Below are 12752 nucleotides of genomic sequence, written 5' to 3' on the forward strand. Positions count from 1 at the left end.
GCGAGGAAGGATGTGGGGGACGGAGACGCCGGGCGGGTGTGTTCCGTCGAAATTCTACGCTTTGTAGGAGAGCTTCCAACGGGGACCGCCTACAGACAATAGGCAAGCTGACGGGGGTGCGGAGAAAGCACGGAGAATTCGTAGAGAGTGAGACATGCTGCAACTAACGAGACAGTCGAACGAGAACGGCTAGCGTACATCTTGTGGGGGGTCGAGAATCGATAGTCGGTATGCGGTGGTGCTGCGGGCCGGCTGGGCCCGCTACGCCCCTGCTGGAGGCCCCACCTCAGGCCCTCATCGATGCTTTTGGGCCAATGAGTATTCGTCCACATAATACGGTTCGTCCCGCTTGTTCTACTATCAACGACCACGAATAGTTTCGGTTGTTTTGAGCGAGTTCTATTTTTTTTTTCTCTAAACGTTTGTTGCACTTTTACGACAAAGTTCAGGTTATGAGACTTGTTATTCGCACCTTTTAGTATGCTACCGTACATCATTCGTATAGCACGGGCATTACTGTAACAATGAAAATAAGGTGTGACTATGCATTATGCATCTCTGTGTCTCGGCTAGGGTATAATTGATATGTTCACCTTAGCAGCACCTCATTTTTAAGCCTAAAGAGTGTTACCACAGTCAATTTTTCACAGAAAAAAAATCAGGTTAGAGGGGGAAATCCATGAGAATATGCTCTAAACAAAAATCACCTCTATTAAGGCGCTAGTGATCAGCGAAGGTGAGGCAGAAGGTGCATTTTTGGAACGTCTTCGTGGTCTTGGTTGGTCCATTAACGTATCACCAGTCTCACAAGCCACTTGCTCAATCCAGCAGTTACGTCCAATTCTTCTATTGCTCGACAACCGCATTCCCGAATTACCAGCACTATCCAGGTTTGTTATACGTCCGCACACATTCATACATTCATACATACATGCATACATACACATTCACTAAAGGATCATATTATATCCTCAGGGAGAGGGGAGACAGTTTTTCTCAACGATCTTTTCTTTCCCGTCAAGTGTCGTATTTCTCTAATCAGTTCCTAAGTGTATATGCATGTATGTATTTATGTGTATGTGTGTATCTATAGTGTCTGTGCTTAAATATATTTCGCTATTTTGCTCCGTATTTGTGTATGCGTATGCAAGCGTTCCCATAACGAACGAACAGCCGCTTGTGCAATCATCATCATCATCATCACCATCACCATCATCACCATCATCATCATAATCATCATCATTATCGTTTAATGCTCCTCTTCTTGTACTAAAGTGTATATGTATGTTTTGCACGATTAAATTGTCGCCAATTTTCATGATTATGATGATCGAGAGAAAAGGAGGGAGAGAGAGTGTGTGTATGTATATGTCTCTTTTCATCATCATCTCATCATTATGACAAACGAACGGTGACGGTGACGCTACGACGACAATTTTCATTTTCATACTGTTTTCATACTGTAAAAAGAGAAGTTCTTCCAGAATCTGTGCGTCTATGTGTGTGTGTATGGAATTACAAAATTCTCAACGTAAATGTTGGCTAGGTGGGGTGGTGATTATCGCTACTCTGTTGCTCGTTGTGCCCATTATCTTCACATTTTATCACTGTCAAACGTCATTCGGCATATCGGTGGACATTAGTTACGAACGTTACGGGAATTATATGCGTTACGGATAACGGGAAGCGTGATAGAGAGTGGTGATGATAAGTCCGGGCGGATGTGATCTTTGTATATAACAACAGTAATTAATGATTTACAATTCTTCGTACAATTCGTTTCGTTTCATATAATTTATATTCGTACAATACTACTGTGTACGTATGTATTTGATTTTGTGGGTCCTACAACGACGGCACAACGACAACGAATGAATGAGATTCTTTTGCAGTGCGGGCGCGCGCGCGAGAATATTCTGGTCCCCCCCCCCTACCCAATCCTCGACCGAATGTGGTTGGAGTGGATGAGAGGCGGTTGTAGCTAATTGAATTCAACACCCAACACCATTTTCCACCTTTCCCCCCTATCTCCCACCACCACCACCACCCTCCTCCTCCTCCCCCCGTCACTCCAGAGAGAAACTGTGTGGTGCAATCAGTCAGGCGAAACATTTAAACATGGAGAGAAGTAGGAGTTTTCTTGCAAGTATGGAGAGTTTTTTTTCTTCTTCTTGAACTTCTTATGAGTTTGCATGTATAAAGGACACGAGAATGACATTCGGCACTTTGTAATGTTATGCTAATGGCAATTCATGTGAAAACAGCTTTAATAGAAGTAAATGTTTGCTTTTCTTATGTATATATATCTAATAGGGGGACTTTTCAATAAAATTCAACATTATCACTCTTTTCAAGAACGTTGTCTAGGTAAGTAGAGCACCGTAGAAGTAGAATTCCATTCCACGAAAAAAAAAGAGTTAATGAGAGAAAAAAGTGTTAAAAAATTAATCTCAGACATTCTCCTCTCTAATTTTTTTTTCTTTTCAAAGTATTATAAGCAAATATGGAGAGCTAAGTTAAAGGAAGGTTTAAATTAAACTAATTAGCCAAATCTTCTCAATGTTATGCTGCTCGATAGCGGAACGACGAATCTGAAATAACTATTCCTGTTCGCTTGTGTTCATTGATGTTTAGTTTGCTTCGTTCGTTTTTTTTTTCCCCCTCCCATCTTAATTGAGCTCTCACGATGATGTCCTTGTTTTTTTTTCATTTGCGTGACTGCATTTTTCGCCTTTTACGTACGTTGTTGTTGTCGTCAAATTGGGTCCCAATACGATCGCATCATTTGCGTAGTAGATCTGAGAGCACGTGACGTCAAAGAAAAAACAAACATAAGCAGTTATTATCGGAGTGTTTCTATTTTTCCTATATTTGTAGTGTATTTCCTTGTTTCTTAATTATAATCCTATAGATTTCGCTTTCATTGGTGAGAATAATTACGGTTTTGCAAAAAGTTCTGCAAATATAAACAGATAGGATTGGAAATGCCGGCTATATTTCTTTTTCTGCCTTCATTTGCGATTATTTGGATCTTATAAGAGGATTTCTTTCACATGATGAATCGCTAATTGTTTGTAGTGCAATCGCTTAAAGAATGTTTATTATTATAGGATATCAACAGGTTTTTAACGTTCTTTGCAGTGACATTATACAACCGAACCTAATTAGTGAATCTTATGACTATAAGATCTTAAGGTTCTGCGTCGGTTAACGTCTCGATTTCGTCCGTTTTTTGAAGGTTTCGTTTTCTACGTCCACAATCTTAAGGCGTTAAGGAAGCATAATGGTTGGGGGAAGTAAAGAGTCATATTTAACAACTCATGGATGTTTTAACTGACTACCCATTTCGGAACAAATCCACTGCCGACCTACTAACTAACGCTTTTTTCACTCCAGGAAGTGCTCTTAGAACAGCACATTTTCTTTTTTGACTGAGAACTGCCCAGGTGATTTTCCAGGTGATTTTCGTTCTTTTAACGTTAACACCCACTTTCCACCGGCTGCTGCTTCAAATGGTTTCCCGTTAAAAAAATGAACAGTGCAGCTGGTCTTGCGACAATATCCGTGTTACGGTGTTGTTTTGAAGCTTCTTTAAGTAATGAGGAACGGGAAAGTGAACTGGAATGTGATATTCTTTTTGATTCTCTTTAATATGTGTTAAGAATCGCATCATCAGTGACGTTTCGTCACCATAGGCGTTATAATCGTGTGAAGTTCCATTATTAGATCATATAAATGATTCATATTATTTAAGACTATCTATATATTATAGAATGTTCAATAATGAAAATATTCCGATGATTTCATCTTTTCCCGGCCTACAATCGCTACCTTATTTCCCAAAATTCTAACGTTAAGATTTCCGATGACGTAACTTTCGAAATGGATCCGTAGCCGGATGACCAGATAGGTTTTGTGGCTCAATTAAAAGAAAACATTACTCCCTGAAGGATACGACATATAATTCGAAAATTCAGTTTAAAGCCGGTCATAAGTTTTCTATGCATGTTTTCTGCTGTAGTTTTATATAGTAAAAGAGATTTTATGCTCGTGGTTCCATGAGAAATGTTCGCATGTTATTTTCTTCTCGACGATGATGTCGGGAAATTTGTAAAGGAACGGCGGACGACATATGTCTCTATGCTGGAACATTTTATGATCGTTTGGTGGGTTAGGATTCGCCGAGAATTTCTAGAAAGAAAAAAAAACTCTAGAAATTTCCAGCTCCAATTTTTCTGGATTATGTAGATTAATTGAGTTCGCTTTCATCCTATATCTGAGTAATTCACTTTCACGGATGTGTATTCGTAACGGTACGTAATCCGTTTACGAAAAATCGACTACATCCGTGAGAGGGGAATGACATAAAAGACGTCACCGTACGTGTTGCTAAATTCATCACGTCGTGCCGAGCCGAGTCGTGTTTGTCGTCACGGAAGACGGTTGGGCTAGGCTAGCTATTCAGGCGATTCACAACGCTTCCATGTATTCCATGATGATGGTGCCGCCTCGTTGTTGAATGCGTAAACATCGCGCACGCGTGCGCTCGTTCGTTCGCTCGCGACACAACACACATAAGATCACATTTATACATATGATGATTCTTCGAATTCAATCCGGGTCCCCTGGGCGGTGTTATCAGTAGAAGCGAAGAAGCGCAAGCACCGCTTATCACGTGCAGAACTTGCTTTCGTCACACTCGCTCGCGCTTACGCGTTTTCAAAGATTTGATTACGATATCCGTAAAGAAATTACGACGACTATGAAATTGTGCATCATGCGTGTACTGGTTCCATCGATCGAATGCTCATGAATTTATTGGATTCGAAGCGAATAATCATCTGAGCAGCTGGTCGGTGCGATCACAAATGTGTTCATCCTGCCCTGCGTCTCTGACTCGGACTCGGACTCGGACTGAGAGTACGCGCGCCAGCCATCCCGTACGCTGACCGCCCGGAAAATTCATCCAGACGTTGAATACGAGTGAAATTGCATACGGCGGATGTGTAACGGATGTTAACGGATGTGTTTCAACGTTCAACGTCATTACCAGTTAGGAACGTTGTAGAACGCTTCTGGCGACCAACAGCATGCAAATTGTGGAGAAACCTGTGCGAATACCAAAGGAAATTCTGATCAGTTCGGACTCAATTACGTTCTTATTTCTGGAAGTAAATTACAAAGTTGTTTAGTGCACTAAAACTTAGCGCTAGTCTTAACGGATCTCTGACATATTAGCTCAAGTTACTAAGAAAAAAAAAAGGCGATAGAACTTCCAGAAATAAGAGCACGGTTGAGTCCTCGAACTAACATCTTCGTCTTTGTTTGCTTTCAGCTGTCTGGAGTTTAAAAATCGAGTATCTGAGCGAAGTCGGAAAAATCCAGGTCATATTCTTCGAAATTTCTTTATTTTTTACTTCAAATATTCAAAATAAAACCGGGTGAATTTTCTCCCATTCGGAAATGTGAGGTTTATCGCTGTGTAATGGTCATTCTCATAATTGTTTTTTTTATGTTGTCAGAATGTTGTTCAGCCTTTAATATTTGATTTAATGCCTCCACAACTTTTTCGTTAGGCTAGACAAGTTTTTTTGTTTGTTTGCTGCACGGAATTCTTTATAAGTGATCAAATAGAACTGATTCTCATTACTGAAATAATTTAGAGAGAATATCATTTCTTTTTTCGCACCACTGAGAAGTAGCAGAACTCGAGTTTTGTGCGGTTTTTCTCTTAGATTCATGTCAGCAAACAATTTCATTTTGTTTTCACGCGTGGAAAAAGAAAATTATAGATTATGGACATATTACGAAATTACACGGAGTTACCTAACAACAACTGTTATGCAAAATAACTGTGCAACGTTGTTCATTGACTAAAGCGACGAATAAACGAGAAGGGATGTGGGGTCCGAATTCTTCTGGATTCAAATTGTGTTTGTTAACAAAATAGAGGATGCAACCACGACGAGGAATTCTGTCTTTTTTTTTTCAGGAATTTACATTCGCACACCACTGAGGACGTTTTCTTCGTCGTTATTGCTGATAGGTGAGTGTTAGGAGAATTTAAACGATTATTTAGCCCTTACCATAAATTTTGCAATCTTTTCAACTATTATGTTTCATACAACGCTTCTCATAGACTTTTCTTTATTTATTTCGATTGAAATAAGAGCTTTTTCGATCCAAAACAACCATAATTCTACTCAAAATACGTTTTGAATTGTGAGCTCTGCTATTCGAAAGTGTGACGATTGTTTTATGCGGTATTTTCTCGTTTGTTAAGAATATATTTGAAATATTAAGGAAACCGATGTTTGTTATTCCTTCTTACTTCACTCTTTTCAATATTTTCAGCAGCTTTGATAACATTTCTTCATTTCTCCACGTTATCTGACTGTAGTCGTTGGTTCAGATTCTGTAGAACTTTTTTCTTTTTACTTGGAAGAATTGGAAATACGTGATTGATGCACTTAATTCTTCATTTCAGGCCATTAGGCGAGAAAAGACGAAAGGCTTTGGCGCAAGCTGAGATTATCCATGTGAGTTCTCGTGCAAAATAAATCTTCTATTCGATTATTTGCATGTTACAGTAATTCTCACATTTTTTTTTTATAAAATTATGATTGGATGCATATCCATTGACTTTATTTATTAGATCAAGTATGTCGAACTGGAACACTTATGCGCAGAGGTTGTGTTTACAACATCCTCGAGTTGATAGTCGAAAGGATGTTGAGTTTTTTGTGTATTCAAGAGGCACCCTTAGAAAAAGTTTTCGAAAATCTGTTCACTAACCATTCATTACGTCTAATCTTGAAGAACTTTGAATTTTTTCAAGTGACTACGCTTTTACTTTTAAAACACTTCTATGTAGGGGAAAAAAAAACAAAGAATGGTGAATTTCTGTTAACCTTCATTGTTCATCTCATCATTACACGAAATCCATATTCATATATCACATCGAGTAGCTCTATTGGGTTACGGTAGTGCGCATTAGGCTGCCCGCATTCCGCAAACGTATCAATAGCTTTTATTGTTTTTATTTTGCAGGCAGTGCAATGGTCCTCCCGAGATACATCGTTGGTGGAGTTCGTCGCCCGTCTCGCTAACCGAATTCGTGTTATGCCAGCATTGTTCGCCGTCCTGGATGAGGTAACATTTTTGCAGATTGAACCTATTAATCGACTACCTGAGCGCTATTCTCTCAGCAGTTAAAGCTGTAGCTGTAACCGAATGATGATTGGGGCTGCCTTTTCGGATCTACTGTTTGCACATATAAACCTCAGAATCGATCCGCCCTTCAGCTCTCTGTCTCTCATTCTTCCTCTTATTCTCTCGTTTCCACTATCTGTGACGTGAAAGTTGCCCGTGATTTATGCTCTGTCTGTCCTTTCATTCCACTCCAAACACACCTGTTCGAGAACGTGACACCCAATAGTTTGCATGAGTACCTGGCAGAGAAAAGCTGACAAATGCACAGGTGGCAAGGACTTTACAAGGTCCAACTAAATTTCATCTAAAAACCACTTTTCAAGGAGAGCCGTTAGAAATTTCATTGCACCAGTTGCGGGTTCTAAGCAGAACATTTTATAAGAAGACGAATATTAGCTTTACTTTTGGTCTTGCCTTGTAACTGTCTTGTAACTCTGGGAATCTTTAATGATTACTCGACACACTCACGTCTTAGAAATATAAATATTATGAAAAAAAATTACCGAAGCATATCAGAAGTGTTCTGAAGGTAGCAGTTCATTTGTCATATGAATCAAAACAAAAGTAAAATCATCCCAAGATATTTCCTCCAAGCAGAGGTAAAAGATGAACTCCAAAAAGATATATGAGGGAACTCTTTCTTTGTTAATTTTTTTTAAATCTTGTGGAAGAGGTTTCCTAGAATGACGGAAGTGTGAATGACAAAAACCATTATTTTATCTAAGACAAAACTGGCTGAATGTGATTAAAGAACTGAGAAAATTCAAATAAATTGAGGTGGGACATATTCATGATTTCGAAGCGGTCGCCTTATGATGAGAATGCCGAGGGGAGTCGAAGAGAGAGACGTATGGCTTTTGCTATTTTCCTTTTCCAGTTTATTTATTATTGTTTTAGAGCTATTTTCCATTCCTGAACTGAAGATTTGTTTTCGTAGATGTCAGCAAAACGTGACACTTCAGTGAGATTGCGGTTGTGCATGTTCTACGACGGATATGACACCTTCCAGAATGATTAATTAATGATAAGAAATCGCATGATATCAGGGCACTCACGTCTTTCCAGTGATTTTTAGATCAAGTAATAAGAATTAAAGTTGAAAAAAAACACTGTTGTTCCCCTTCGTTTCTATGCAATTACATTAATTTTACATTCATTCACTAATGTAATTTACTGTTTGCTCTATACTAGCGTATCTCGATTTCTGGTAATAGAGGATTTTTCGAACGTTCTCACTAAAACAACAATTACGACGCGCGATTTCCAAATTTATCATTGTATTGCGCTAACATGCAAAGTTTTTCACACTCAACTCTCTACCAATGGTCTCCTTGCAGTTTTTCAGATCATTGCAAACTCAAAAAACAACAATAGATTCGATGAAAATACTAGATATTCTATGTTTAAGCGGAATTCCGAGTGGAATCGTGTTCTTTTAGTATTGAGCGTATTCTTAACGAACGTTTAAACAATAAATCGGTTCACTTTGGCGTACACTTTTGAAAAAAAGTCTTTGAAAGTGTATATACGTAGTTGAAATTTATGCTTGCTCCTACTCAAATCAAGATAAATAAGCAGTACCGGCTTGCCGGCTTGAACTCTTCTTATTTTTTTTATCTACAGTGTAAAAAATCTTCCAACCCATTGTTCACTTTCGGTTTGTCAATATTTTTTTCTATATCGTTCGCTTTACAGCTTGTCAATGTTTTTTTTTTCTTTTGTGAATGCTGGCAGTCATTTTTTTTTGTTGCTGAACACATCAAAGATGACAAGAGATATCATCAATTTTGCACACTTCAAAGAATATCGACAGCCGGAAGGAAATGCAGCAGAATGTGCGGATGTGCGTGTTCGTCTTCTTCTCGGAGCGGGTTTTAGATGTGAGCGAATTGGGCCCATTGGCCGGCGGCGGTGACGAAAAAGCATGACAACCATGCTGTGATGAAAGAAAATGTGCATTGTTTTTGAAGTGTTTTTGCTTGAAACGTGAAAAAATCAAGTACAAGATATGACACATGCATTTGCAGGATCCTAGTGCCGATGAGCGCTGGTTCTTTTTTCCCCCGAAATGCACTTTTATGCTCGAGACATGTTCATATGCATTAAATACAGTACTTTCTAAGATTAACTACAGTATGATACGTAAAATTACAACAGATTTGTTCTATACTCGCCCAAAAGAGAATAAAGGAAACTAAAAGGAACATTCATGTCTAAAAAATTCAAGGGAACAGCCAAGGTGCGTATTATCGTGTCTTGGATTTATACGCGATCTATGCCATCTCAGAAACACGCATCTATCCTGGAAAAAACGACATGCAATCTTTTTTTTTCTTGATTTTATGATTTGGAGAATGACTTAGATTGAGAATGAGATATGGTTGGAGTACCCTGATTCATGAACTAATATTTCTTTTTCTTTCTAACTGATGTAATTGAAAATTCCTTCTTTTTAGGAGGGAATAGGATTATCTGGATCCACCTACGTATTCTTCTCAAATATTAAGTTTTAACTACATAATCCAAGAGATTTTCTTGAGCAGTTTCTTTCTTGGAGCAGCAAACAAGCCGAAATGTAGTTATTTGGAGTTCTTGTTCTTTTTTTTTGAATCTGTACGGTGTCGCAATATTCCATGTTCGCATAGATCTTACATCCACATATTTATAGCAGTGGAATTCTCTCAGAGATTGGAATTTTTAACCCTGATCTCTCTTGCTCCAAAACATGGCTCGTCTCAGGTTTATTCGACTATTTTCTGACTAACTTTGGTAGTTGCTGGATTAAATTTTAATGGTTCCAAAATTTTCCCACCCTTATTGAGAGAGGATAATTAAAGTTTTTGTAGATAAACCCCCAATTTTTCTAATTTTCTTTTCCAGGCTGACCAAGCTGTTGAGGTATGCGACGAGTCGAAAGTTGTGCAATACGTAAATCGTGCGTACGAGAGTGTTACAGGATGCCTTCGAGGAGAAGTTGTTGGTGGGTTTCGCACGAAAAGTTTTTTTTTTTCTTTAAGATTTCTTTGCACATCCTTCACAGTGCTTTTTTCATTTCCAATTTCTTTTTGTATTTGCACTTTCTTTCGGAATAATATGTCACATGGCATCAGTTTATACCAGAATTATTAATGTGACGGTGTTTGGAACTCCCTTTGAAATGCATTGCTTACGTAACTGTGACATCAGAACAAAAAAAGACTGGATTTGCAAGCAAAGCATGACGAGAGCGTGCCCGTTTTTTTTTTTCTTTACTGAACAGCCACGTTCCCAGTGTATTGCACTTTTTCTTTGATTTACGTCAGTTCTCATTAGTCCTTCAATACTTCGTTATCCTCATCATTGCGATTGCATCTCCAGTTACACAACATAGACTACGCATGCCTACTCATTTTCAATAGGGCTACTATAAACAAGGAAAAAATCCGTGCCACACAAGTTTCTCGGATATTCACATAGAATGTGAATTTTCCTGAATTGAAAGCACTTATGAGCTCAAAAGAAGGGATACTACGAAAAGATGACGTGTTTTAAGGGTTTTAAATGGTTTGGCCTACCTGGACCATCATTTTGAGAAGGTGATTTTGTTGGGTACAACTTTTTACCAGCATATCGCATCCCCTCCCTTTTTCTGGTCGTTCGCTGACCTTGCATTACCTCAATTTTTGAGATTTTCTCTGAAAATCAGAGACATATACTGGGATATAATACCGATACTGACTTTTATTATTTCTCCGCCGCTCAAATTCACCAGTTGCTAGAGGTTTCACTATGTATTTGCATGTTTTAATTCTTTTCTGAAGGCTAGGAAGAAATGAATCTACTGGTGAACATCTAAGGACTACATCACCAACATTTGATCTTGTGCTTACGATTTTTTTCCACTTCGAAAGATTTTTGCTGCAATTTTCGTTCTTCGCTGAAAGTTCCTTCCAACATCTGTTCGATCGGTTATCACTCATTGTCCGCCGAAAAAAAAAAAAAAAAAAAAAACTCAGCTTCTCTACTAGTCATGTGTCGGCTTCTTGTGCTTTGTCATATTCCACATCGTAAAAACTACTTTTTTTTTGTTCATTTTAACGATTCAAGCGGATTACACGTTTAACGTTTCACGACCCATTGCTCTGTGTCGTAATATTTGCATGAGTTCAAATATGTTGGATCACGGTCTTTTTCTTCAATAGAGAGCACTTCGTGGAAATTTGCAGAATTTTACATGTCAAAAAAGCTCATTAATGTTCAATTGGATCAGACTTCTTGAATAGTTGGAGATTAAAGCTACTTTTACTGATATTTTTCTGTTGAACTCCAAATTATCCCAAATTAAACTTTACTGGCAAAGAATCCAGCTTAGACCGAAGTTTTTTTGTAACATCAAAAAAGGCATAGGCCCTTTTTTGTTGCTACTTTGCTGATAATTCATATATCCGCATGCCCAGGCATACCGCCCCAAAAAAAAAAACGACGTGTTTATACCATAATAGTTTTTATTTCATTTCATGGCGGATATAAACTTTGGAAATGAAAGATTAAAATTCGTTAAGGTTGAAGAGGATAGACCTTACATTATTCATTTTTTTTCGCAAAGAAACTTATAGAATTTGCAGATATTTTCTCAAATCACAAAGATCTCACAGCAATAGTCTCTTAAAAAGTTGAAATCCTTCTTTTATGACATATGGAAACGGATAGTTTGAAGGCATTTTTAATTATGGGAATGGAATTTTATGTTTGGTTTCGTTAAAGGCATCACCCCACGAATCTGAGGTGATACGGATTTCAGGAGGGTAGTTATTATAGGGGGTTGTAGATTGTGGAGAGGAGGATGATTCCGTCCATTTCTTCCTAATTGCCGAAAAAAACGGTCCGGAAGATGCGGCGTGTGCACACGGCTGGCGCGCTCCAATTGAACTCGTGGAGAACAGCGCGCCGGAACGCTCGAAGCCGTATCTTCCGGGCCGTGTTTTACGGCAGTTAGGAAGAAATGGACGGAATCATCCTCCTCCCCACAATCTACGACCCCGTATAATAACTACCCACCTGAAATCGGTATCACCTCAGATTCGTGGGGTGATGTCTTTAAATAGTTGCCTAAAGTGAGACAAGCACAACTTGTCAGATCTCCTTTATTTTTCTACTTGTTTATTTATTTACACAATCATTCGTCTATTTATTTCAAGAAGATGGTGGTTAGAAGAGAACTGAAAAGTTTCAACTACAACTAATTTCCCAATACAAACGACATGTTCCTTCCATCAATCCAATTTCATGACTAGAGATCTTTTTTCATGTATTTCATCCCACCTTAACGTTCGTTGGAAAATTTCCCAAGTGACGTGGGTCTTTGATTACATTCTATGACATCACAAAATACTATATCTTTCCTAAAAAAAAAAACGAGTTCAACTACCTATATGGAAAAATGTGGTCAGCAGGGTGGCTCTAACAATCCGAATCCGTAGATATTATTATGGATTCAGCACCGTGAATCTTTGAAATCGGTGAATGTTCCCCAAATCGATGATTATTCGCGATTCTTTTTG

At 38.4% G+C, this 12752-nt stretch overlaps 1 protein-coding gene across 2 annotated transcripts in view; it reads left to right on the top strand.

Annotated features, from left to right (window-relative positions):
- Positions 1–230: 230 nt before the first annotated feature.
- RB195_007731 (uncharacterized protein) overlaps positions 231–12752 on the top strand; it is a gene marked incomplete at both ends in the record, with an annotated part of 33333 nt that continues 20811 nt past the window's right edge. For both annotated transcript variants that reach the window (XM_064181519.1, XM_064181520.1), the window contains 6 exons: positions 231–338; positions 718–890; positions 5993–6046; positions 6488–6539; positions 7051–7152; positions 10093–10192. In XM_064181519.1, the coding sequence (XP_064038302.1) occupies positions 231–338; positions 718–890; positions 5993–6046; positions 6488–6539; positions 7051–7152; positions 10093–10192 (589 nt within the window). The remainder of the gene's footprint in view (positions 339–717; positions 891–5992; positions 6047–6487; positions 6540–7050; positions 7153–10092; positions 10193–12752) is intronic.

The sequence above is a fragment of the Necator americanus genome, chromosome I (genome assembly GCF_031761385.1).
Source record: "Necator americanus strain Aroian chromosome I, whole genome shotgun sequence".
Taxonomy (NCBI): Eukaryota; Metazoa; Nematoda; class Chromadorea; order Rhabditida; family Ancylostomatidae; genus Necator; species Necator americanus.